The following is a 26722-nucleotide window of genomic DNA, read 5'->3' on the forward strand; positions in this document are numbered from 1 at the left end:
TTCTGTTTATATTCAATTTTAAATAAAAAAATTACAATGAATTTTTACCATACGATCTACGATGAACGGATGTGATTGAAAAATTCTCATATCCTCACAAAGAGGATTGCATTTTACCTACCAGGAGGATCCTCGCTGGATCCTTTTTGTGAGAATCCCAGAGATCCTCCAATCACGTCTATTCATCGTACGGTTAGTTTTTGTTAGATATTGTTTATATTCAATTTTAAATAAAAAAATTTACAATGATTTCCGACCGCACAATGTACGATGAACAGATGTAATTGAAAGATTCTCGTATCCTTTCAAAGAGGATCCTCCTGGTAGCTAAAACGCAAAGGTGATAAAACAATATTGCATTTAGCTAATCGTATTCGTAGGTACACTTACACTTCAATGTTAATGAAGAAAAATATGAGAGCGGTTATTTGGATGCTTTAAAAGAATAACAACAATGGCATTAAAAGAAGAGATGATTTTCCTTTCCCCGAAATTTCGCAGTAAACTTTCAACCGGATCTTCTTCGTTACCCATCTTTGCCGGACAGACCACTGTTTTCCTCACACATTCTGCATCCTTAACGTTTCGAAATTGAATATACCCTTAGTTAACAGCAACTTTACTAGTATGTTGAACGGATTTGAACGGATGAGGTCGTTCTCTTCAACCTCTCAAAAGTCCCGTGTCTGTCAGCTCAGCATCGATTATATGTTTAACGGCTCTGCCTCGCTGTCCCTCTCCTTCATCGATGCCCGATCTTCACTCTCTGTTGACAGAATCAAATAGTTCCGACCATAAGAACGAAAAATATAAAGGAGGTTCGTCTAGGATTAGGCTATGGATGGAGCGAAAAAAATGACTTACTGGGCTTGTCTGAAATCGCCATGAGGCGCCTCTGCAAGAGACATGCTATGAAGAGGAAGAGCGAGCACATACCAAACATAACAGTCATTGGAAATGCATCAACCTGCAAAGACAAACGAAACCAACTGGTTGGTTACACAAGAGGTGGACTGAGAGCACACTTACATGACAACATGCTCCTAAGATATACTCCAATAAACGACCAAGAACTGTAACGTACATTATACAGCACAACGCAGACAAAAATGTTGAGAGGAATGCGGAAGAAGTTCATGATCGTGCTCCTGGCCTCCTCGGGGATGTACTGCGATCTCATCTTCATGATGGATGGCCAGAACAGTCCTACGCAAGCCTCAAAGGCACAGAATCCGAGAAGCTGGATGCAACCGGCAAAAGAGATGCTCCCTCCTTTCACATTGGAAGGTGCTACCAAGAACTGTTGGAAATTAGCAAAGTTAGGGGACGGCACGACAACATAGAATAAATAAGAAAACAATACACCGGAATCCCAACATACACCGGTCACAATGGGAAGCAGGAGAGAGGCAGCTGAGACGGCAAAGACAATCTGCATATAGCTCTCTACTCTAGGTGTTTGGCGAGCCATCAACCGGGATGCAAGGGAGCTTCCAAACATTGAAGACAACATGAAGGTGGCAAAAATAAAACCATGCGGAATGTCCTCGTCATTGGGGCTCAGAGCAGGAGTCCATAGGAACACAAAGGTATACATCGAACCTTCAAACAGAGACTGTATGGCACCCAGTAACGCGATTTTCTCATCTGAACCACGTAAAAAAGATAATAATAAATGAGAGAGAATATAACTTGTAGAACACAGGTGAAAAGACCATGAGGTTGTAAACGGAATGACAAGAATGGCTGGAGTTATGCAGGCGCACACACCACAGCTGACCATTAAACATACACAATTTATCGTCCAAAAATATCAGCTTAAGTTTATAGTATACCAGAAGCAATGGCAACAGCAGCACCCCGGAACTGGGTAAACAAGTCCTTGCTCTCTGAAGGATCTCCATAATTCTCTGTCCATGTGAATAAAATTACGAACATTCCAATTGTGAGAAAGCACGAAGCAGCATCGAAGGGCGCCACAGGCCCAAGAGCCAGTGCATCGACCAGCGTATTTCCAAGCAACCCAGCCAAGATAGCAACAACACCATTGCCAAGAAATATTGCCTTTGAGAATGTAATTGACAGCCATTGTTGTTCAAAACCTCTCTGCACGGTCAAGAGGAAGATCACATCTAAGATTTATTTATACAAGGGGTTAAAAGTTCGAAATCAATCAAATTTTCACAGTTCACGCCCCCAACCAAGGGAAACAGCGCCTAGTCAAACTCAATGCCTATGTGTAACAAATAATGAACTCCAAACAAAATACAAAGGCAACAATTTTGCGCCTCAAGCAAGCATTTTTTTTCTTCTGATATAAGCTAATGAGCATGATAATAGTACCCTTTTGGTGAAGTGATCATCCACTAAAACGACACATCTAGGGTGGATCTGTGAGCAAAGGATTTAAAAAATGGAACTTTAACGAAAAGTTCTCGGTATTGTTCACTTTAACGAAAAACCATATTTTTACACTAAAAAGTCAATCATGTACTATTCACTTTACCCTTTATTTTGTAGTTATCGTTAAAACTCAAAGTTTTCAAGCCCTTTTCATTAGTTTTCTTTTTAAAAAAACGATGACGGGCAGAGCAATGACGCATTACCTTGTTGTGTTCTGCAACAAGCCATGATTCAAATGCTGAAAATAGAAGTGATGTGGCAATGCCTCCCAAAATACGCCCCAACATCAAAACCTTGTACTGAGGAGAATGCTTGGTGATGCAGCTCAGTATGTAAGTTATACAATAAGTGATGCACGCCCTCTTTCGGCCCCTGAATTCACGACAACATCAGCTAAAAATCATCGAACAATCATGGAACCATTTAACAGATATTAGAGCGAAAACTCACTGTTTGTCTGCCAGAGATCCAACAATTGTTCCAAACAACATGGAGGAGCCAAAACCAGCAATGAAAAGCTGTCCGATGTCGCCTTTTCCGTATCCATAAGTAGTGTACAGGTAGTAGACATAAGGACCCTGCAACCAGTCCCCAGCTATTGCCATATAACCATTAATTTGTCAGTAATTTAAACCAATTCTTCCTTCAATTAGATAAGTTCCTATATAATTAACTAAATCCACTCAAATTACAACCAAGTGCAGCTCAGATCCAACTTCCTATTCATCAATTCAGGAGAAATCAAATGGAAATAGCTAAAATTAAAGCAATGCCAGCACCATTTTTCAATCAGAAAAACGATGAACAAATCCCAAAATTCTTATAAAAACCATGAACAAGTCAATCAAAACTATCAGAAAACAGATTGAACACGCAGATCTCGCAAATGGGTGCTTAAATTTCCACTTAGAAACTCCATACAACTCACTAATCGCATCAGATCGGATCAAAATTCACCAAACCAAGGCACATACATTTGAAAACGAACATATACGCATTGAGAGAAATGATAATTTGGGTGAGATCTAGTGGGCTTACCCATCATGAGAGAGTAAACGAAAAGGTAATTGTTCTTGAAGACGTTGAAAGTTGACGGGGTGTTGATTCGGTCTTTGTTGCTCTTGCTGAGCTCCGCCGCGGCCACCACCGCCGCTAGTATCCCGAACACCATGTAGTAGAAAACCTCCATTGTTACTCACTGCACTCTAGAGAGAGAAAGGGAGAGCAGAGAGAGAGAGGAAAGGAATGAGATTTTAAGGTACGTGAGGAGAGATATGGATTGTGTTAATATAGCCAAAGGAAGAAGACGGTGGAGCTCTGATCCTCTGCATCCGTCTTCTGTTTCTATAATCTGTAACTATGCATCGCACGGCTGTACGTTTACTGAACTGTTATGGCTTTGGAAACAGATGGGGAGAAGAGTGCGAGTGCAGGACAATCCTGAGGATGAAGCAGCAGGAGAAACGCACTGCACGCGGTATTGTAATTTTAAGATGTTCCACTTGGAGTGAAGTGACACGTGGTGATATCAGATTCATGATGTAGAGTTTGTTGGTGTCGGTGGTTTGTTTTGAGGAAGGATCCTCGCGGGATCCCTTTGTATGAGGATTCCGGAACTTTAAATCACATCCGTTCATCATGTATCGTGTGATCAGAAATTATTGTAAATTTTTTTATTTAAAATTAAATATAAACCGTACTTGACGAAAACTGACTGCACGATGTACGATGAACAGATGTGATTGGAGGATTCCCGAGATATTCACAAAGAGGATCTGGCGAGGTCTTAGATTCGATTCTCACCAAAAAAGAATTTGAACCACATTATTGCTAGCCTATTGTGAAGCTTAATCGACTCACTCCCCACCCCCTTAGTCTAAATAATATCATTTCTTATTACTAATTCATAAACCATATTATTGTTAACCTATTGTGAGGCTTAATTAACTCACTCCCCACCCTCCAGTCTAAATAATTTCAAGGATGAAAATAAATAAATTGAGGTGTTATCACTAAACTTGTATAACATCTCATGTAAAATTAATAAGAAATGGGATTCCTCCAACTTAATAGCATCTTCGATTACTCTGCATCACGTACTCACATGCAAATCAATAATGCATCCCTTTCAATCAGTTTTCGGCTGTACTTTATATAAAGGGTTTGTTCTCAAGCCCTTTGGTCGATGTGGGACAGAGGAATTCCAAGACTCCCCAACAAGTGAGACTCCATTTTTATGGGTCACACGTGAAGTTCTACACATCGACCAGCCACGTGGAGCCAAGCTGGGGCTCATCCATTTGCGCCAGCCTAGTGGCACGTGGCATCTTTTGGCCTACGTGGAGCCATGTCGGGGCTGACCCATTCACACGGAGTCAAAGGGGACTCATCCGTTCACGTGACAGTACGAACCTATCCCCTGGCTTTGATACCATCTTAAATTTCAAGTAAACGGGTCATGGGCCCACTCCAACAACACCGATATTGTTCCCACTTGGGCACCTGCTCAATCCGTCAGGTGTGAGATTTTATCACAACAGGCCTTGGTTTTAGTTAGAATGAGGTAATTCTATATAAAAGGCTTGTTCTCAATCTCTCTGGCTGATATGGGACAGAGGAATTCTAGCACATGCCATGTACGAGCAGTATGGATATTTACATGTGGTCCAATATTCTAGCCAATAAAGTATTGAATTTCTATCCATGCGTCTCATATTTGAAACTCCTCCTCTGTAATAATTTCGAGCCTTTTCCGTCCACTTAATAATTTTAAAATTTTAAAAAATGGTATTGATATGACAAAGAACAAGAATAAAGGTCGATAGGAGGCAGGTTCGAAGGAGATCATCTGGTGCTAAGCCACCGGGTGGTGATTTAGGAGCATTGATTTTTACGAAAATTAATGAAAATAGTTTGAAAATTTTAAGTTTTAACGATAAGGACAAAATAAAAAGTAAAGTACCAGGATTAACTTTTTAATATAAAAATATGATTTTTCGTTAAAATTTCATTGATTTTTTGGGTGTGGGTTATATCATTAGGCACGGTCCTACATCATGACAAAAGGGGAGGAGGTGAGGATGAAAGAAATTGAAACAGCAACAAACCCTCATAAATATCAAATATCCACCACAAACTCAGATTCTGGGAAGAGAAGGAGATAAAATCCCAATATATCATTATCCATGCCCTACGTCACTCAACAAATAAGCACTCAAAACATCCCAAAACACACCATTTCCATTTGTTTTGAATTATTGAATTATTGATCCAGATTATTTAGATCATATAGCTGCTGATTTCTTGGGGTTTTGGAGGCCATAAATATATTTGGAATTAATGGCTTCTCTGACTTCGATCACACTGAACCCATCTTATTCTTCCCCGTTGGGATCATTCGCTTCAAATCATTGCCAGCATAACCAGAATTCCTGCTGGCTTACAGCCGTCGGATCAGTCAGATCATCATCATCATCCACAAGGCAACGGTTTTCGTCGCAGGGCCTCAGAATCCGTAGTGCAGCAACAAAACAAGCTAAAACGCCAGGTACAACTTTAAAACCTGTATTTACGTATAACAGACTAGTTTAGAATATCGCTTTGTCGAAAAGAAAAAAAAACGATTATAATTGAAGTCAAATTAATCCAGCCTCACTTGGTTTCTTGATTCCCTTGTTTTGGAGAGGTTAGCTGAAGAGGACTGGAAGACTAAGAGGGAACTTCTCCTACAGAAAAAGGTACGTACACTTGTTCTCCTCTGAAACGGATAAGAGTTCAATCAAAGAACGCAACACGTGAATAATCCGCTCTGATACCATGTTAGAATGTTCGCATTGAACCATCACCGATGCCGAAAATTTGAAAAAAATGTGCAGGTGAGGAGTGTGGATGTGAAAGAAGCTCTGAGGCTTCAAAAAGAAAACAACTTCGTGATTCTTGACGTGCGGCCTGAAGCGGAATTCAAAGAGGTTCGGTTAAGTTTTCTTCGTCGTGATTGCATTTGTCACCCTTACCGGCGTCATGCCAATCTCTGCAGGAAGTTTGAGCAGGCTAACTAAGTACCGGAATATGAATGTTTGCGGTGAATGCAGGCTCATCCGCCGGGCGCGATTAACGTGCAAATATACAGGCTTATAAAGGAGTGGACAGCGTGGGACATTGCCCGCCGTGCTGCTTTCGCGTTTTTCGGCATCTTTGCCGGCACAGAAGAGAACCCTGACTTCATATCAAGTATGTATAAGCTAGCTTTGTCTATAGACAACTTTTACAGATGCAGAAACACCAAATAATAATAATGTTGTGGTATATGGTAACAGGTGTGGGATCGCAGCTAGATAAGAAGGCAAAGATAATAGTGGCTTGCGCCGCCGGCGGTACGATGAGACCGACCCAAAATCTCCCAGAAGGTCAACAGTCAAGGTGATTCAGTTTAGTTTCTTCTTCCTTGAGATTTCAATTCGTTGCAGAGTTGATCACGTTGATCACTCACGCCAGTCTCCTTGCAGATCACTGATAGCAGCCTACTTGCTCGTCCTCAACGGTTATACGAATGTCTTCCACCTAGAAGGCGGACTTTACGCGTGGTTCAAAGAGGGGCTGCCATCGGTTGCAGAAGAAGAAGAAGAGTGAAACACCGGTGGCGGTATGAAAGAAAGTTCCTTCAAGGGAGCGTGTTTTGTTCATAAATTGAGTGTGTACGTGCTTGCCATTGATTTCTTAGCATAACTAACAACTTATGAATTCGGATTCAAATGGAATGTTCTTGTAATGATGCTAAACATAACAACGACCGGATAATTTCCGCCCGTAATGTCTTCATCATTTCTCTTTTTCGATCAATTGAACTGCAGAATTCCGTCAACGATATAACAACAGAAAGCAGGCATAAAGTTCAAACTTACTTTCTCCAATGGTAATTCACAAAGTAAATTGGAGAAACTTCACAAAGTTGAGATACAGGATGATTGTTACATGATGTATCATCACAGCAACCGGAGATCTTGTCCTTTCCACCGCGCCCGTGTACATGCGACAACCCCGTATCAAAGTTGCAACTCAGCTAGAATAGCAAGTCATTGAAGCACAATAAGGTCGAAATTTTTTAAGCTTTACAAGGTGCCACGAGAAATTTTATCTTCTATTCCACATTAAATGGATCAAATTGAGATGGCGTGCGAGATGAGTGATCATGACGTCTCTTCAAGCCTGTATATAGTGATTTCTTGCTGCTTGAAATACCGTCGGTCCTCTTCATCAACCAGAACAAGATTCAAATAATACTTCACGCTGAATTTGTTATTGATGTTGCGATGTGTTGGTGTGAGTTCATAAGGGCTAAGAAACAATCTAATGGGAATTGATTCACCTGAAAAAGGCAAGCATATGAATGTAAACCATTCATCTATGGACAGTTGAAGAATTGCAGCAAGCTTAGACGTTAATCATATATAAGAAAGCGGAAGAGTTAAAGAACATACCTCTTACTGGAGCACCATCCATCAACTCAAACTTAGCAAGTGTCTCGGTCTCAACATGAGTATTGGGCCCCGACCCTGTTGACTCTCGACGCCTGATCTCCAGATCCATATTCTTTATTTTGATTCTTACAAGAAGGAAATATATCTTGCCGATAATAACATCTTTCAGATGGTACCTGTATATCAAGTATCAACACAAATAATTAACGCCAAATTGTTCTCTTTTGTTTTAACTTTCTCAACATAACATAGTTCTGATTTATTACATCCTAGGCACAAAGTTCTCTTTGTACAAACCCGCTCTATACCAGTGAGCTCAGGCTATGGTTATGAAGCAATGAAACTTAGCATTTGAAAAAAAGCCATTTGTTTCCAGATTTCATCTCATGCATGTAAACCACTAACAATACACACACAACCCTGGTCATGAAATATATTTCAACTTACTTGCTCTTGTTGTACTCAAACTCAATGTGCAGACAATCCTCGATTCCCACTTCCATCTGCAAAGGGAACAAAACTATAAGAAAGATCCATTGAGGGAGGACTAACAATGGGCTGGTTGTTGCATCACACTAGAGAGATGCAACATAAGATGGAATTAAGCTAATGGATGAACAGAAACTTTTTTTTGTTGCAGTACAGATTTGGTACTCACCTTGATGCTATTGTTAATAGATGGAGGTGGGGAAAAGTTGCGAACCTGAAGCACAGAACGACATCAATATAAACTGTGAGAATGCTACATGACTAATGATTGTGAATGGTACTGATGATCACTTATATGTGAAACCCTGTGAGTAGTAATTTGTGAGCAGGTTTTGAAAGCATAGACAATAGAAGGCGAGGAGCACAATGAACAATATTGCTAAAAAATCCTGATTTCCAAGAAAACGAGAGAAAAGAGAGAGATTACCACAAAATCCTGGTATTCCACTATGCTACTACCATAACCACGACTAATTGTGACTTTCAGAACATACCTAGGAAGAGCAAATTTACAGTATGTCAGCATGAATTATGAACATGATGTTCACGCAAAATCTAAAAGCTGCCAATAGATATTTACTTCAATTAACAAAAAAATAATGAAAATACAAGTAACAATGAACATTTAAGACTTACCTAAGTCTCACATTCACCCCGTTGTAAGTCTCATATGGCATCTCAACTGTAGAAAACTCAAAAGGATATGTTTTCCTTTCATATATATCTCCAGGAACATCAAGTTCACGAACTGTTAACAAGAGCAACAAGTTTAAAGACAATTAAAAGGAACACATTACCTTTTTTTCTTTCTTCAGTAAAATGATAAATAGACAGACTATGATGATGATGGATAAAATATGAAAATTTGGAACATCATAATGATTAATCCCTATCTTTCTTTATTTCTAATGTAAAGGGTTGGCAGTTATAAACAAGGAATCAAAATCAGTAGTTTGAAAACTGAGTAGAAACTGTACAAAGCTAATGAAATGAAGTGAGAGCATACTCACCAAGGGAAGTAAAGTCATAAAAGTTGCCTCTGTCAAAGTACATCTCTGCAACATAAATAAAGTCTATAAGAGTGCTCGGGTAAGAAATAAAAATCCTAAGAAATGCTATATTTTCACATTAAATCTCCATCAGTCCACATCATACAAATATAACACAGGAAACTAGCAAGTAGCAACAAAATTAAAATAACAAAACAATACCGATTTGACCGAGGAGCTCAACTTTAACTCCATTGTGTTCGACCTTCTTCCCTTGAATTGGTTCTATATTAATCTGAAATTGACAACAAAGAAAGGAAATATCTCTAAGAGGTGATCTTTATAGTCTAAACTACTCGAAATTGACAACAAAGAAAGGAAATATCTCTAAGAGGTGATCTTTATAGTCTAAACTACTCGAAATCAATTTCCTAAAGATTTAACCTTTGTGTACTATAATGCTTATCATTCAAAACGATGCAATCAAACAATATACCTTCCCAGAAATGTTTTCTTGACTTTGAAAAAGTGGGACCAATACTGCTTGGCCACTTTCCTTCTTTAAGGGGACCTACAGAAACAGACCAGAGATGAGGGAAAAAAGTTAAGCTGATTTTCCAATCTCGTATAGTTTTGATTTGAAATTTGCATTTAATAAAGCCATGGATAAATGATCTGTTGGAAGTAACAAGGAGCACGAGCTATCATCTATAATATGTTCTTTAACGATCCTGAAGGGAAAAATATCTCAACTTATTCATTAAACATGGATTACCTGCTTCCGAGTTTTGGCATCAGAAAATGTGATTGAAATGTTGCAGGATGGTTTGAATGCTCCAATTAAGTAATTCTGCGACAAATCGGAAGTGTACCAAATTAATACCACGAAGAATTCCTCACGATTATAACGAGATTGAACAATGACCCCAGCAACCGTAGCTGTTCGTGAAACCTTACCATGTTGATCGGAATAAAATGCCCAGTTCTTAATAGCTCACTCAAGAGACCTGAAAAATTCAATGTGGAAAATTCATGTCTCAATACACATTATAAAGCATTCCCTCTCGCTAATCGTGTATAATTTACCAAATACCGAAAGTTTACCTCAATACCCTAAAAATTCACCTAGAATAAGTTTTAAAACTAATAGTAGTCACTTAAGATACACATAGCTTGCACTTACAAACGTGCAAAATTTATCTGTTTATGCCCAAAAAACATTGTTCTAAGCTCGTTAACCACAATTTACCTACTTAATCCCACAATTTAAAATGCTAGAAACCCAATGCACGAATCGTAACCAAAAAACGGCTAAAATGCACAACCATCCCCCATTTCCAAGCTCAAAATTTGTGCCCTAATTCTCACAGATAAAAATGATTTCCCAATTCAACTGCATGGATACCTAATCGGCTCTAAATAGGCATAAAATGGGGAACAATTGAGCAAATTCAATCGATGATCAGCTTCAATCAGAGAAAAGTTGCAAATTTACAGGAAAGATTTTGAATACGGAGTCGGAGATTTATGAATTTCACGTACCTTATGACGACGTAGTGAGAGATCGGCGAGCGCTGCGAATTGGGAATTTAGGGCTGACGGAGAAGAAGAGCGAAACTACTCCTTGATCGACAGTTGGGAACAAGACTCAAAAGTGTATTGTTTCCTTCTTCAAGCCGTCCTCGTTCTCACGTGCGACCACGTGACCGAAACTTCGATTTTCCTTTTTTTTTTCTTTTTTTTTTTTAAACTTTTTTGTTTGGAGGCAAGGCTTGAAATATTTTGATTTTCTTTATGAAGCTGAACCAAACTAATGGGATGTACTTACTTACAGATCCACGTATGGAGTTTTCTTCGAACCTTCTGGATCAAATAATTTTAAACTGTTTACATAAATTGCGCAACTCAAAGTAAATTTCTCACCCACACAATCGTGTTGTTCCTTACCCTTCCCATTACGGATGGGTTCAAAAAATTGTAAACCGAACCGAACGAAAAAATCGAACCGAATTGAAAAAGAAACCAAACCGAATTATTTTGGTTCGATTTCAATTTCAATGGTCTAGAAACCGAACCGAATCGAATTAATTAAATTAATATTTTTTTTTTAAATTTAATTATCTGTTTTGGATATTATTTTCTAAACCCAATTTGTAATGACACACCCCAACCCAGAATATCCACTAGGACTCCGAATCGAGTTGCGCTGGTCGACACCTAGAAAGTGACGATGCCATAAAGTGTGATGATGTGGAAAAATATGAATAAATTTAAACCTAAGAGTGCATAAATACCAGAGTGCGTTGGTGAGCGGGAATGAACCCATTTCACACGTGACGTTAGAGCATAAGTCAGTACAGTATAGTGAATTAAAAATCATACCCTCGAAAGAATCTCCAATACTAAGAATCGCCACGAATCTTCGGCGATAAGAAAACTCAGCTAATAAAACCTGGAAGGTGAAAACAAAACAAGGGTGAGTGGCCTTATAAATAAAATTTTAATAGAAACCATATAAAACATTATAACCCATCGCTGCAATACCTGTATAGTTTCCAGAAAAATCATACCACGTTTCAATGTGAAATCAAAAGTATATCAACAGTAAATCCATAAATATACCACATCACAACATCTCATCAGCAATATCAATAATCATGTGATTAATAACCTATATCTCATCAATCAACGCTAACACATAAGTCGGAGTCACCTATAGTGACATATACGATAAAATACATAATTTACATAAAATGCATCCCTACGTAATTCAATTCGAAAGATCTGCATCACGGATTTCCAATCTGTTGCTTCCAAAGATCCACATTATACTTCTAGAACAACATCCTAAGGTTTCATTATGATCCAACGGTCGGATCTCCACCAATTGCCAAAACCAAATGGCAGTCAACATTTTAATTTATAAACTTACAAATCCAATTCGGGAAATCCGTACGTCGGATTTCTTATTCGTAAGTTTATATGGTCCTCAAATATTATGTCCTACAACATATTAAAGTTTGGTGACAATCCAACAGTCGGATCGTCGATTCATATCTTTACCAAGTAACGTATCCTAATGAGTTTAGGTCCAAATGATCAACCTACGATATATAATTGCCAAAACTGAACTCAAGACATCAAATTTAGCCTAAGGATAACATCGACGATCCCCTGGCCACGCGCCGCCGTGGGTGGCAGTTGGCCGCCCCGATTTGCTGGAAAATTCAACTATTTTTTTTAAATTACCAAAATTTACAGGAATGAAGATCTCAATGAGTATAGTAACTTTCATACCTATGGCCAAGCCGAATTTGACCGGAAATGCTCCAATTTCGCTAAAACCCGTCAAAAAACCCTATAATGGGTGTTCGTCAATTCATCCTCAAATCAACTCCGACGCTCCAACAAATGCTTGGGACTTGTTCCCATGTCCAAGAGGAGTTGTTTGATAGTGTGGATCGAGGGTAAACATTTCAAAAAATGGTGGATTTCTAACTAAGGGTCTTTGGCCCCGAGGGTTGTTCTTTGTGGAAATCAAGATGAAACTTCGTTGATTAAAGCTATAATTGGATGCTGGGATACTATGGTGATGTTTAGGAGTTGTGGGAGGTCTCAATTCGCTGGAAATTGATGGAAAGGCGACGAGAACCCTCTCACGATCCTACGTAGGGGATCTATGATCCCATGCCCCACTTCTCTCTCCCTTCCCCTCCTTTCTTCTTCTTCTGATTGGTCTCTCCCTTTTTCTCTTCCCTTCCTCTCCTACTAGTCCGTCCCTCTCTTCTTTGATTTGGGCAGCCAATACTCCTTCTTTTTTTTTCCTTGTCCCCCCGTTTCTTCTTCCCCATTCTCTCCTTTATTACCAAAGATAATCTTAAAATAATATAATAGAACTTATGAAAATATATAAAATAATAATTGGTTATATCATTACTCCAAAACCGCTTCTGCTTGCGCTTACGCGCCCATATTGTCGAGTATTTCAGGAATACGCTAACGGAATATTTCATATGTCTCACTATATGTTGGTCAACGAAAGCCAAAAACCTTCATCTTTAGGGCATTTCTGTAAATTCACACTTTTAAAATTCATAAAATAGTAAAATTAGGGACTTGCTGTCACTTGTAAGCCTACATGTGCTAAAGCTCAATGTGTTGCCAAACTTTAAGCAAAAAATATTTTTAAAAAAGCCATTAGAAACTCTAAACCCTAACATATTATTTTTTCCCCTTCTTTTCTTTCACCCTAGTTGGAAAGCTTATGTTATGATTGTGTTGGAGATGTTAAAATTTTAGATTTCAATGAACCGAAATCGAAACCGAACCGATTTGAACCGAACCCAGCCCTACTTGTCACATCCCAGCATAGGCCCCCACCACATCCCGAGCTCGACTCTGACGTAGCACGATATTGTCCGTTTTGGGCCCCGACCACGCCCTCATGGTTTTGTTTTTTGGAATTCACACGAGAACTTCCCTGTGTGTCACCCATCATGGGATTGCTCTCACGCGAACTCGCTTAACTTCGGAGTTTCGATGAAACTTGAAGTTAGTGAGCTCTCAAAATGCCTCATCCTAGGTATAGATAGGAATATACATATAAGGCTTACATGATCCATTCCCCTAGGCGATGTGGGATGTTACAATCCACCCCTCTTAGGGCCCGATGTCCTAGTCGGCACATTTCCGACTAGGGATTGGCTCTGATACCAAATTGTCACATCTTGGCCCAGGCCCCCACCACATCCTGGGCTCGACTCTGTCGTAGCACGATATTGTCCACTTTGGGTCCCGACCATGCTCTCACGGTTTTGTTTATGGGAACTCACACGAGAACTTCCTGGTGGGTCATCCATCATGAGATTGCTCTCGTGCGAACTCGCTTAACTTCGTAGTTCCAATGGAACCCGAAGCCAGTGAGCTCCCAAAAGGCCTCGTGCTAAGTAGATATGAGAATATACATGTAAGACTTACATGATCAATTCTCCTGAAATATGTGGAATGTTACACACTTCCCATCTCTCTCGTCTTAGAAAGCCTCCATGAAATATTTGCTTTCCCAATATATTGAGAACTCTAAATTTGCTTAGAAGAAAAAAGATTGATGAGCAGAGGCCTGAAGCTTCATGTCTTGTCGATTACTTCAATATAATAACATATAAATGTAACGGAAAAGAAATCAAAGGCTTCGTGGTCTGTTTTAACTTTCGGATAAGTTTTCATTTGATTAAAAAAATCTTACAGTTTGTGGAAACTTTCAAATTGCTTGGAAGATAGCCGATTACAAATAAAAAACTCGTCTTATTATCAGTTACATACAATTTATGTTTATCTCTTTCGTCGCATGATTAGTTCCGTAACAAAAACTCTGAATATACAACTACCAAACTTTAGCATTCACCCTTAAGGAAAACCTCACTTAACAAAAGACATAAATCCGATTTGTCAAAATAGTAAGGCGCATTAAAATTAAGGGTCATTGTCCATAAAACGGGTCAACAACACGAGCTTAACCAAGTCAAATCGAAATTTTCACGTAGATTTCCTCATTGTCCAAAAAGTTATTAAATTTAAGCTTTGAATTAAGAAAACAATATTATAGTTAAAAAAAAAATTGAATTCATCGTCCTAATGTTATTTTACAAGAATAATATTTGACTACTTAAAGAATGAGTTGAGGTTCTTACTCAAAATTGTTTGTTGTCAATTCATAAAAATTCGTATTTATAATGAAAGCGCTCATAGTATAAATCCCTTTACAAAGATCGTTTATGCAAAAATCAATAAAAATTAAAGTCGTTTAGTCATTAAATTGTATAAAAATAGATCAATAAAATTAGTAAAAGCATTATGAATCGTCAATTTATTGGATAGAATAGATTGACTATAAAGAGACTTAGTTTTAATTCATTTTACAGGAATAACCTTTATAATGTGATTTATAATATAAACGGCAATAAACACAAAATTCTGTGATTCAAACACGATGAATTTTGAGAGTTCTTCGTTCATTTTACAATGGGACTAAATAATTGAATTTCAAAAAATATATAAACACTATGAAATTACAAATTCACCCTTTCATGCCATGAAATTACAAATTCACCGAACTCGAATCCAGCGGCGGCTCTTCCTTCCTCCGACTCCCCATTCTCAAAAGACCGTACAATTTCCTGAACTCCCTCACCGTGTGAACACTTTCCCGGCAAAAAACGGCGCTGGGTTCGCCCGACTCGTCGACGGACCGACCCGACGAACTATTGGACAACGTTTGCCCCACTTTGTTCGCTCCCTTCATACTATCCACATTCGTCTGCAACGCCGAGATAACCGACTTCAAAGCCCGACTCGGCGAGCTCCGATTCGAAATCATAATCTCGCCTATCTCCGCCGGGCTAAGACTCGCTCCGCTGTGGAAAATCTCCTCCACCTGCGGGAACAGCTTGTGTTCCTTGAGCCCGAGGTAAGTGCTGGCCAAGCTCTTGAAAGCGAAAAAATCGCAGAGTGGAAAATGGATGTGGACATCAACCCGACCCGGCCTCAAAACCAACTGGTCCACCTGATCCTTACCGTTCATCGTGAAAACCAAGACGCGCTCCTCACCGCACGATGACACTATCCCGTCCATAAAATTCAACAGCCCGGACAAGCTCACAGCCGTGGATTTCTCCGTCAAGAAACGGTCCAGATCCTCCACCACGATCAGCGACTTCGGCGTCGTTTGGAGGAGAAGCATTTTCAAATCGGAGTCGTCGGTGACCTTGGACATGTCGACGTCGTACACGTCGTAGCTCAAGAACCTCGCCATGGCGGCGACGAAGCTGGTTTTTCCGGTGCCGGAGGGGCCGTAGAGCAAAAAGCTCCGCTTCCAAACTCGGCCTAGTCGGTGATAATACTGCTTCGATTTCGAGAAATTCTCAAGATCGGACCGGACTTTATTCTTCAGCTCGGCGTCCATCACGACGGTGTCGAAGGTGGCGGGGTGCGTGAACGGTACCGATCGCCACCGTTCGTTTTCACGGGAGAGGTTCATGTAGAGCTTGATATCTCTGTTCCGCTGCTCGATTTCATCGGCGACGGTAAGAATGTGCTGGAAGTACTGGCGGAACACGCGGCGCTTGTCGGACCGGTTGATTTTCAAAACGAAGGACCGGATTCCGTCGGACTGGGATTTCTGAATAGTCCAAGAGAGCTTGGCGCTGAGGAAGGTGTCGTGGACGGCGGAGTTGTTTGCGTCGTGCCGGAAGACGATGTCGTTGGATTTGGCGCCGGTGAAGAGGTTGGTGAAGTCAGAATCCTCGATGGAAGGGAGGGAGTCGAGGTAGACGGAGATTTTGCCGTAGAGCTGGTTCTCTTGGAAGTGCTCGTTGAACTGCGGGATTTTGTAAAACTGGTAGACTCTGAACCGGTCCGCCAAGGATTCCCATAATTTTGTTAATTTGTGAACCAGAGATGTTTTGGACATGAACCGGAGAACCAGAACCAAAGAAACAGCAAAGAGCAAGAAATAGAAAAATGCCATGAATCCGCCCATGATAAACGAACAATTAACCCGAAACCGAGCTAGCTAGCCCACCACGGTAAGGATTGTAGCACCCGACGTGCTAGCGGTACTTGTTGAAGAATTTTCGATGCTTAAGTTAGTTACGTATAGAGTAATTAAACAAATTGACGGAGATTCTAGCTTAGATTTTGCGTTGCTAAAAACGCAATGACTTTGTGGACGAAGGTGGATGGTATGTTACTAACTAAAGAGCCTCCGATGCTCAAATCAGCTGAATTCAAGGCTAAATTTGGGGTCGCTAAAATTTGTTCCTCGTGATATTGGGTTGAACATGATTTGATGAAATCAAAGAGAGATAGAGGAGTGGAGGTGATGGGTGGAGATTGAGAATAATGTTTGGAGGAGGAATTTAATGGGTTTGGGTTGGGGGAATAATGTATGGAGATGGCTTGAGCCGGCAAATTAATGTTGGGTGAGTTGGGTCAATAAAAAGAGCAACAATGGGCGTGTACGTAAGAGAGAGTAGGGGAAGAAATTTGGATTGTATTGTTCTTCTTTGGCTGTGAAACGATGACCAACGACTAGGAAAGGGATCCTCTCCGGATTCTTTTCATCAAGTTCATCCATTCGAATTATTAAAATTTGATCTAACGGCTACAAGCAAGAAGCCTCTTTAAAAATTATAATAACTTTAACTGTTGAATTAAATTTCAATGATTCGAATAAGTGAACTTAGTGTACTTAGTCCCAATGACTAAGGGGCTCATTCTTTCTAATATTTTATTTAATTATTTCAGAAGACTATTCACATGTGCCCCCATTTTATTCAATTCCATTAAATTGACCAAACCCAACCAATTTATTGGCCCTTGATTTTTGACAAACGGCGCTGGATTTTAATGGAATCTTTTTGTTCTTTTTAAAATTGATTGAAAGCAGTTTTTCACAAGTTTTTTTTTGTCTGAAAGAATAAATTGTTTTTTTTTTTTTTTCAGAATTCACTTATTATTTTACTAAAGATTCATTCCTATCAAAATACTTTCAGCCATTTTAAAAATATTTCTAGACGAGGTCTTAGTTTTTTTTATTTTTCACTTCCATACCATTTCACAATTTTTTCTATTACACCCTTACACTGAGAACAATTTTAAAATATGTGATCATTTTTAATTGATTTGAAATAATGTTACAATGACGTGAATTAAGTATTGGGCTCGGGTGGTGTTGCTAATGACCTTAGAAATGGTCAAGACTCAAGACATATTTAAAACACATGACAATGCATTGTCATGCTGACAAATCTACAAGATTATGCTCACGGGTCGTGCATTAGGTATAGATAGTGACGAAATATATTGAACTAATCCGCTCAATTAGTGCTACTAACACCGCAAATCATAATCAAGGCATAATTAAAACACATAATATACGTAATTAACTTGAAATACTGCAACACTATGTATTCTCTCCGGTCGCGGATTAGGACTAGTAACCGGGGGAATAGAATAGTCAGAGCGAGCAGGCACACAGTGAGATGCTGTGGAGCCTTTTGATGAATCTGCTCGTTATAGTCGTGACTTTATATACATGAAAAAGGAAACCATCGGAAAAGAAAACACACACATTATTGCAAGCTTGATTAGTGTATGTATGACTTTACTTGAACCAGCTGCTGCATGCTGATGTAAAACTGACCTTTCATGGCTTTCTTTTTCGTAGGGCGACTTGCGTGAAAAGTGTATTCACCGTTACTGTAGTGTTTCAGTTTAATAATGTGCTGTTATGTATAGGAAAACTTATATGTCATTATTGGACGGGCTTCCGTAATGACAGGGAAGTTGTTCCATGTAAATACTTCTTCCTCTCGCGTGTGAATAATATTTGGCTACTCAAAGAATGAGTAGAAGTTCCTACTCAAAGTTGTTTGTTGCTGTTTCACAGAACTTCGTGTTTATGATCAAAACCGTTTACATATAAATCACTCTACAAAGATCGTCTCTACAAAAAATCGTTTAGCCATAGAACTATATAAACACAGATGAATAAATTTAGTAAAAACATTACAAACCGTCTATGTATTTGCTACAATAGATTGACTAGATGACCTTCATTTTTTGCAGAGCTGATATTTATAGAGTAATTTATAATACGAACTGTTCTAATTATAAACACAATACACTATAATTCGAACATAAAAATTTTAAATAAAAATTCTTTCTCAATCTTGAGTAGCCGAACATCGTTCCTCGTGAGCTATGTTTTCTATGTCCCACAGAGAGCACGTAGTCAAAGAATGTGGTTTTGCTCACCAACTGCGACCTGTTAATTATTGTTTAATCTTCATTTATCTAGCTTCAAACAGGATATTCATTTTCAACATGTAATGTTAATTAATAAATTAGTTGTCAAACATATGGTGCTTGCTTAGTTGCTTACGTGAGGGAAGGGAAATAACTAATGCAATTATGCAATGGGTTTATTTATTTAATTATTAGATTACACTACTAATTATATCGAAATTGTCTCAACTTAACCACATGCACAACACACTAGATGCTGAGTTTTTATCAAAATGCATCGGTACAATTTGAGCGAAACAATTCAATACAAGCTGTCATATATTCTGTCAATTATTTGACGTGAGATTATATTCGTCGACAAACTGTATATAAGTAATATATTATGTCAAACCTGACGTAAGATTGCGTTCTTTAACAAATTGTGTCGTACAATAATTAGGAGAGCCAAAACCACGAACTAATGTCATATGTTTGTCATGGTTGTTTTGTGGACACTAATGTACTAAACTAGTATCACAAAATTATTGGAATCCAAAGGAAATTAACAAATTATTGATTCGAACGTCTCACTTTGCCGACATTTGTGGCTCGTTTCGTAGGGGGTTTTCCTTAGATATCCTTTAGTCAATTTCCTTGTAATAAATTTTCACCATTTATTACGGACACAACACTATAAATACGTTAAAGTGCTTCTAATAAAATTACGTTGTGTTTTTAGAAGACGTTTTGACGAACCACATTTACTTCTAAATTATTCCGTCACATATAAACAGAAGCGCTTTTAATTGTCAAAAACGACTAAAACTGCCTTCTTCCTTTATTATACCACCTTATCAAGCTGTTGCAGCTTTCTAGCGCAAAATTTGTGGTCCTTGGATTTAGAGTAAAAGCATGAGAGGGACTCTAAGGGTGCGTTTGGTACGCAGACGGGACGGGACGGGACGGGACGGAACGGGACGGGACGGGACGGAACGAAGGTGTAATTTTTGAAAAAGACATGGGGTATATTTGTCTTAAAATGGTAAAACATTGTGTTCCACATACGTGGAACAAACCCGTTCCAGGGGGGAGGTGGAACGCAAAAACACTCAAAATCTGTCCCGTGGAACAGCTCGTTCCACCCATTTTTAGCGCACCAAACGCGGGACGGAACGCTTCGTCCCGTTCCGTCCCGTCCCGTCCCGTCCCGTCCCGTCCCGTCCCGCATACCAAACGCACCCTAAGGAACGCGTACAAACTTTAAAGAGGTAATGATTCGCCCTTATATGAAACCAACTGCCCTACTTCCAGCTATGTCCTAGGTGATGGTCTTAATCATTCTGGTAGCTCATGCAACTTGCTCACCATGTGAGAAATACATTGTTAATCGCCACACGGGGCCACTAACACAAGTTGAGTAGTATATCTCTTCATCTGTAAGTTAAATCCCTCCCCTTTAGTATATCATTGCTGTAAGTATAGTTGCCCTCTCGTTAATCTTGATAGCGGATAGGGTGCCCTACTAGTCCGAGTAACTTGATGCTCAAGTGACCTCACACATCGAATGATGGTGCACAAAGTAGTATATCGTTGCTTTGTTTATGGATCCCATGAGCATGAATTGTCAGGATCCACCGAGCACACGACTAAAACTAGCATTTCCCTACGAGAGTTGGTTTAACGTTGAAAGTACCCTTGCTGAACAGTTGAGCACATATAGCTTGAGAGAAGTTGGAACAAGAGCAAACCAAAATTTGGAAGGCAAATGTTAAATGTCAAACAAAACCACCCACTATAAACAACGTTTACAGAGTCGGAAAGGTTTATAACAAGCCAATGGTTTGATCCCGAACGTCGATACAAAACAGCTCCTTCATATCCAATAATCTATAAAACAGCTCCTCCATATCCAATAACCTGTGGAGACTTGTGGCTGGAGTGGAGGTTGGGATTTCAAGGGTCCTGTGCATCGGGTTGAATATTCAAGATTTTGGAAACCACGTTTTTCGTGAGCTCAGTAATTGCAGCTTGAACTGTATAATCACCAGTCTCGCTGTTCCTCGATCACCTTGGTAATGATTGTGATGAGAACAACCCAGTATAGTCATTTGCAGCAACCTTTGTATGTTTGGAAGTCGCGAGAACATTCTCCAAATCTAACTGGGTTAACGGCCTTGGTGCCTGAAGAAAGCAGCACAGACCAACACTCTCAGTACAAACAAAACCTGCAAGCCTATTAACTAGAGCTGAAACTGCAAAGATAAACAATGAAAATGCCACATTTACTCACAGAAGATTTCTTTCCGGTCTTTTCTTCATTTAGTAGGTCTCTGATAGGAAAATATGCTGCTTTTTTGCAAAGCTCAAGTAGATCCGAACCTGTGTAACCCTCAGACAAGACGGCTAAACGATCATAATCAATATTGTCTTCAATCCTCTCACCCTTCAAAATCACCTTTAGTATCTGAGCCCTCTCCCTTTTATCGGGCATCCCAATCTCAAAGGCTTGAGGAAGGCGCCGAAGTATTGCTTCATCAAGTTCTGACGGACGATTAGTAGCAGTGAGAACCATAACTCGAGCGTTCTCTGCATGAACAACATAAAATATCAAACCAAATGCCTTATCCAAGGAATAATTGTCTAGCATTTCACCGACCACAAATGCTTTCTTTTCCTAAGGAAAAGAAGAAGAAGATTCCTATTTAGAGAGGAGAAAAAAAACTTACGATCTGTAGTAAAGCCATCCCATAAAGCCATGAACTCAGTTTTCATGTTTGTCAATGCCTCGTGATCTGTAGTTCGGCGCTGACCCAAGAAACTATCAACCTCATCAATAAAGATGATAGCAGGCTGGAGTTTATAAGCCAAGCTAAACACAGCAGCAACTACAGAAGACAAATTAACATGCTAAGCAAAGTAGATATGAAAACTACAAAAACTTCAAAATCCTTGTAGGACCCTAGCATAATTGGAACTCTTGAGGTAAAAGCAACAAATATGCATGACCTTTTCCTTGAAAGAAAAATAAGAGTTCACCCTTCTCAATCAACTAGTAAGGTCGTACCCAGTGCACAAGGCTCCTGCTTTACACAGGGTTTGGGAGAGGTGAATGTCGGCTAGCCTTACCCCCATTTATGGAGAGGCTGCTCCCAAGTCTCGAACCCGAGACCTACCGCTCATGAGCGAAGGCACTTGTCATCGCACCAAGTGCGACCTCTACCCTTCTCAATCAACTAGTAAGATCGCAAAATAATTTCTTTTATACACCAGGCCATTTTGATTCCCAGTGGCATAAGTATCGAATTAGTTTGCTTACTCAACTTATTAGGAACAAGACCTATAAAAGTCCTAACTCCTAAAGACATGGATGTAGTTGTTTCATGGGTAGTTGAGTAAGTGGTGAGACGCATAAAAGTATGAAAGCTATCACATCAAAGCTTACATGAAGTTATCTCTCTTATAAAAAAAGGGCCTATATTCATCTAGCACACTCCCCTCCCTTCGTATACTTCACAATCGTACAGTGCTAACAAAGATATTGCCAAGATATTGTAAGATCCAGAACCATAGAAAAAGAATCAGAGAGAAAGATACTGGATATAAAACATGCGTAATCTACCTGAGAAGAGACGGTAGAAAATCCTATTTGAATATTTGCACATCAGATTTGATATCACTCACCGAGCTTTTGTGCATCACCAAACCATTTGCTCATCAGATTTGATATCCTGACATTGATGAAAACAGCTCCAGACTCCTTTGCAATAGCTTTGGCAAGCATTGTCTTTCCAGTACCCGGCGGTCCATACAGCAAGACACCTTTTTGTGGACCAAGGAGCTTCCCGTGGGAAAACAAATCAGGCCTCTGTAGCGGAAGGATCACTAGTTCACACAAGGCTTCCTTGATAGCATCTAGTCCTCCAATAGATCCAAATTCTACTTCAATGTCGTCGGGGTTTATAACATCGCCGGCTATAACATCCTGATTACGAATACTATATCAGCATTACTCTATCCAATTTTATTGGATAAGTCACGAAATCTAATAGTATCATTCCAATTTTATTGGATGTCCCCCAAGTAATTCAAATAATTTAACTCACATACCAAGTATTAACAAAAATCAAACCGATTGCACCATAATGCATGAAGGAAAACAGCAAAAAACGCCTAAAATTTAAGGAAACTGCACCAAAAACCCTCTAAACCCCCCCAAAAAAAACATCAAAATTCATCATCTCTCAAAATCCACATATTACAAAAAACCAGATCACTATTATCCAAAAAAAAAAAAAAAGATTATTTCCAAAAATAAAATAAAATCCACGAAACAGCAAGTTAAGAACAACCCAGAAGCCAGAAATGGCGTCTCTTTACCTCGTAAGTGTTGGTGCTAATAAGCGGTCGGCCGAGTCGCTTGGCGATCTCCTTCTTGTTCTCCAAGGCCTTCTTAGACGCTTCCCGGTTCGGATCAAGATACCGGAGCCCCACGAACAAAACCAAGCAACTCAACGCCGCGCTTGCCGCGTACAGTACCAGTTCCTGGACGAACTTGGTCTCCCTCTCCCGTGAACCCCCCATTTGAAATTGTACAGCAGAATTCACAAAGTCGAATTAATCCCCAATTTCCAGAGCCCCTTTGCAAATTATAGCAAATTAGGAATTGGATTTAAGAAACAGGGGTGTGGATTGGAAGAAAGGTTTCTACTTTTTATTTGGGTATTTCTTGCTCTGCTTGGTAAACAAGCTGAGAATTTCGTTTGTGGCCGTTGGCTTTTCGTGGGAGTTTCAAGTACGGGCCGATGAGATTTGGGCTCGCGTTTTGGACGTGTAAATGTCTTATGGGTTGGCCCATGACTTCGTTTTTTTTTTTGGACAAGACGATGTTTTAAACTATATTATGTAGGAGGAGGTGAGTGTGAATTTGGGTGCACTGACTTGATTAACTGATCTAACTAACATTTACGGACTCTCTTTATTAAGTCAAATAAAATCAAGAGGTACTTTACATACAAGAAGTCGTTTATAAAACTATAGGTTAGTATCTCTTCAGTTTGTAAAAGGCTTGTAGATTAGTTGGTTAAGATCGTTCACTCTTGCACCTTTAGTTCCGAGTTCGATTCACACATTCCCTTATGTTGCTTACACGTATAAAGACATCCCTTATGTTTCTATTTTGGTTAAGAATTTGTAACTAGTTTTATTGTGCGTATTTTTAGATATTAAGAAGCGGAGTGAATAATGTGAAAATGGTTATTCTTTGGTGGTGTCTCTCATTCATGGGTCTCTAAGCCTTAGTCATCCTCTCTATGGTCTTGTCTCGTAGTGCAGAAATTTGATCAAGAGCTTTGGAGATGCAATTTGCAGCATATTCATAGAGAGCGCAATTTTGCAACTGACTTGTTAGCCAAGTTGGGGTTTAAATAGCGAGATAGATGTTCAAGAGCTTACAGAACCTCCGGTCTGTTTAGTACAAACTCTTTTTGATAACTGCTATGAAGTTGCTAAAGCTAGACTAATTATTTATTAGTTTATTACTCTTTTTCTAAATATGAAGAACAAAAGAGAGATGTGACATTGCTAGAACGTACATAAATAAGTAACATGAACATGAAGATTCCTGCTTTCGAAATTTCCAAGTAGAATTCAAGTAGCAGACGAAACAAACGGAATTTCATAACGTATTTGGTTAAATTTGAATGGTTGCTAAAAAAAAAAGATCCAAAGAATCCAAACTATCATCTATGAAGACATTTCGTCTTCTGTGAGTTTTGCGGACTTATTTGTGGTCCCAAAATGTTCATATACATTCCTTTAGCGATATGATATGGTGTTCGTGGACTTTTAATTATTTTAAAAAATAAAATACGATATAGAGAAATAATAAGGAGATTCTTTTGAATGTGGAACTCTTAATGGACTGTCTCATACTTCATGTTTTTTTTTCACAATGTTTTGTAATGTCGGCATAAAAATTAACGTTAAATTATGAGGTGACAGAAAGTCTATGAAAAGTTTCACTTTTGAGATAGTCTCCATAGCATAAAGGTTAGCAGCTAAGAGCATTTCTAAAAAAGATGTCAAAATAACCACAAGATGTAGTGCAGTTGGCAAATGCCACCTTCAGTTAGCAGGGGTTCGAAACCAGTTGAGAGCACTTTGTGGCCATAGGCAAGCCGAATCTCGAGCAGAGATTAGTCCCACCCTTCGGGTCTAGGGACACTTTGTGGTTTTTACCAAAAAAAAAGAAAAGAAATAAGATGTCAAATTTAACATGTCAAACTTTATTTGATTGCTGATATGGCAAATTGAATATAAATGTTAAATTAAAGTGAGATAGAGAGTAAGGAATCAAATGACTCAACTATCACGTCATTTATTACATCTCCATTGAAAAACAACGTCAAATTTCCAGATCTTACAATTAAAAAAATTGTATTTTTATCACTCATTCTTATTGTTGATGGATGAGTGAAATAAATTTATAATCAAATTAGGAACTTAAAAGTCAAAGAAAAAGAAAGAATATGCCTTGTCAGCGCTCTTTGCACCATTAACAATCATAGTATTATATGGTGTTACCCTGTAGGTTTACAAGTTGTTTACCAATATTAGTTGAATCTCTAAGCAACTTTTCAATGGCCATGAAAACTTTTGCTTTATATACGCATTATTTCCAAATACTTTGGTTTTTTTTTTTTCAAAAAAGACAGCCTGGTAATTTGCTTTTTTTGAGATCGAAACAAATTACTAGAAACACTTTAGTTTTTTTATTAAGATTTATTTGGATATACTTTTAAAATAACTGAAAGCGTTTTTGATGAAAATATTTTTTAAAACAATCGTTAGTAAAAATGCTAGTACATCCTGTAAAAGTACGTAAAGTGTTTCATGAAAGAGGTATATAACTTGTGCTTCTTGTAAAAAACACTTCAAGTGCTTTTGAAATCTAAAAATAATTTTTCTAAAAACACTTTTAACAATTTAAAAAGAACATCTAAATAAGTACTTAATCAATGCAGATAAATTGACTGAAAAGAATAAACTATTTTTGGTAAATGACAACCCACCCCCGTCCAAGGAGCCGCACCCGCCCGCTATCGGGTTTTGTGGTCCACTGTCTGCAGCTTGTGGTTATTGACCTTACCTTTTAAGTCTATTTGTTTTGTTTTTTTTCATACCCTGACATTTGATTTGAGTGCGAAGAATTGAGCTGAGACGCAAAATGAATATTCCGTTATCTTGGATTACGGCCCCTCGTTCACATAAAGAGAGATCTTTTGTGGATTTCATTCATCAAGGTTACCAAATTAAGTGATCCGAATTTTTGAAATTTCATTAAACGGTCCAAAATTATTATAGTTATTAAGGGATCAAAACATGTATGTTGTTGAATGAAATTTTATATATCCAAATCACTTGATTCGATGATCTCAATGAAAAGGATCCGAAGAGGATCACTTTCCGTTCACATAAATACCAAACGCGCTTGACAAAAACCTTACCAAACGAGCCAATCTTGTTGGCATTTCATTTCTCTTTTTATTTATTATTTTGTGGGGAGTATAAGAAAAGCTC

General features: G+C 38.8%; 5 protein-coding genes across 7 annotated transcripts; 1 reads left to right on the top strand and 4 right to left on the bottom strand.

Moving 5' to 3' along the window:
* Nucleotides 1-341: 341 nt before the first annotated feature.
* On the bottom strand, nt 342-25406 carry LOC103444146 (uncharacterized). Of its 2 annotated transcripts, XM_070820939.1 has the most exons (9): nt 25368-25406; nt 3442-3791; nt 2854-2998; nt 2607-2775; nt 1836-2106; nt 1382-1647; nt 1085-1300; nt 865-967; nt 342-766 (listed from the first exon to the last, which is right to left on the bottom strand). In XM_070820939.1, exons 2-9 carry the CDS (start codon nt 3590-3592, stop codon nt 705-707), a joined length of 1383 nt encoding a protein of 460 aa, XP_070677040.1. In that variant the 5' UTR covers nt 3593-3791; nt 25368-25406; the 3' UTR covers nt 342-704. The 2 variants fall into 2 exon arrangements, with proteins under 2 accessions (XP_070677040.1, XP_070677036.1); XM_070820935.1 differs by lacking the exon at nt 25368-25406 and having other exon boundaries at nt 3442-3864.
* LOC103444138 (rhodanese-like domain-containing protein 14, chloroplastic) lies at nt 5465-7208 on the top strand. Its single transcript, XM_008383053.4, has 6 exons — nt 5465-5950; nt 6094-6140; nt 6279-6371; nt 6495-6633; nt 6720-6822; nt 6909-7208. Exons 1-6 carry the CDS (start codon nt 5743-5745, stop codon nt 7030-7032), a joined length of 714 nt encoding a protein of 237 aa, XP_008381275.1. The 5' UTR covers nt 5465-5742; the 3' UTR covers nt 7033-7208.
* On the bottom strand, nt 7178-11161 carry LOC103445583 (vacuolar protein sorting-associated protein 26A-like). 2 transcript variants are annotated; one of them, XM_029104750.2, is made up of 12 exons: nt 10901-11161; nt 10316-10365; nt 10134-10208; nt 9855-9929; nt 9581-9653; nt 9380-9424; nt 9006-9117; nt 8797-8863; nt 8539-8583; nt 8328-8383; nt 7881-8056; nt 7178-7768 (listed from the first exon to the last, which is right to left on the bottom strand). In XM_029104750.2, exons 2-12 carry the CDS (start codon nt 10316-10318, stop codon nt 7590-7592), a joined length of 906 nt encoding a protein of 301 aa, XP_028960583.1. In that variant the 5' UTR covers nt 10319-10365; nt 10901-11161; the 3' UTR covers nt 7178-7589. The 2 variants fall into 2 exon arrangements, with proteins under 2 accessions (XP_028960583.1, XP_070677046.1); XM_070820945.1 differs by lacking the exon at nt 8539-8583 and having other exon boundaries at nt 10901-11034.
* LOC103444243 (AAA-ATPase At2g46620-like) lies at nt 15272-17403 on the bottom strand. Its single transcript, XM_008383167.4, has one exon. It carries the CDS (start codon nt 16893-16895, stop codon nt 15456-15458), a length of 1440 nt encoding a protein of 479 aa, XP_008381389.2. The 5' UTR covers nt 16896-17403; the 3' UTR covers nt 15272-15455.
* On the bottom strand, nt 20913-23955 carry LOC103444231 (uncharacterized). The gene is made up of 5 exons (XM_070820942.1): nt 23522-23955; nt 22826-23126; nt 21871-22029; nt 21435-21730; nt 20913-21325 (listed from the first exon to the last, which is right to left on the bottom strand). Exons 1-5 carry the CDS (start codon nt 23723-23725, stop codon nt 21209-21211), a joined length of 1077 nt encoding a protein of 358 aa, XP_070677043.1. The 5' UTR covers nt 23726-23955; the 3' UTR covers nt 20913-21208.
* Nucleotides 25407-26722: the final 1316 nt, after the last annotated feature.

This window comes from Malus domestica, chromosome 01, assembly GCF_042453785.1.
Source record: "Malus domestica chromosome 01, GDT2T_hap1".
NCBI lineage: Eukaryota > Viridiplantae > Streptophyta > Magnoliopsida > Rosales > Rosaceae > Malus > Malus domestica.

What these genes read in the sequence shown, in the direction of transcription:
- LOC103444146 (XM_070820939.1), bottom strand. Translation starts at nt 3,592, where the DNA reads ATGGAGGTTTTCTACTACATGGTGTTCGGGATACTAGCGGCGGTGGTG. An exon ending in GGATCTCTGGCAGACAAACA is followed by an intron (nt 2,776 to 2,853) that starts GTGAGTTTTCGC and finishes TCGTGAATTCAG; the next exon opens with GGGCCGAAAGAGGGCGTGCA. An exon ending in TCTGCGTTGTGCTGTATAAT is followed by an intron (nt 968 to 1,084) that starts GTACGTTACAGT and finishes TTGTCTTTGCAG; the next exon opens with GTTGATGCATTTCCAATGAC.
- LOC103444138 (XM_008383053.4), top strand. Translation starts at nt 5,743, where the DNA reads ATGGCTTCTCTGACTTCGATCACACTGAACCCATCTTATTCTTCCCCG. An exon ending in AACTTCTCCTACAGAAAAAG is followed by an intron (nt 6,141 to 6,278) that starts GTACGTACACTT and finishes AAAAATGTGCAG; the next exon opens with GTGAGGAGTGTGGATGTGAA. An exon ending in CTGAAGCGGAATTCAAAGAG is followed by an intron (nt 6,372 to 6,494) that starts GTTCGGTTAAGT and finishes CGGTGAATGCAG; the next exon opens with GCTCATCCGCCGGGCGCGAT.
- LOC103445583 (XM_029104750.2), bottom strand. An exon ending in TTATGACTTTACTTCCCTTG is followed by an intron (nt 9,118 to 9,379) that starts GTGAGTATGCTC and finishes TCTTGTTAACAG; the next exon opens with TTCGTGAACTTGATGTTCCT. An exon ending in GGATGGTGCTCCAGTAAGAG is followed by an intron (nt 7,769 to 7,880) that starts GTATGTTCTTTA and finishes TGCCTTTTTCAG; the next exon opens with GTGAATCAATTCCCATTAGA.
- LOC103444243 (XM_008383167.4), bottom strand. Translation starts at nt 16,895, where the DNA reads ATGGGCGGATTCATGGCATTTTTCTATTTCTTGCTCTTTGCTGTTTCT.
- LOC103444231 (XM_070820942.1), bottom strand. Translation starts at nt 23,725, where the DNA reads ATGGGGGGTTCACGGGAGAGGGAGACCAAGTTCGTCCAGGAACTGGTA. An exon ending in TGGTGATGCACAAAAGCTCG is followed by an intron (nt 22,030 to 22,825) that starts GTGAGTGATATC and finishes TGTCTTCTGTAG; the next exon opens with TTGCTGCTGTGTTTAGCTTG. An exon ending in GGATGGCTTTACTACAGATC is followed by an intron (nt 21,731 to 21,870) that starts GTAAGTTTTTTT and finishes TTGTTCATGCAG; the next exon opens with AGAACGCTCGAGTTATGGTT.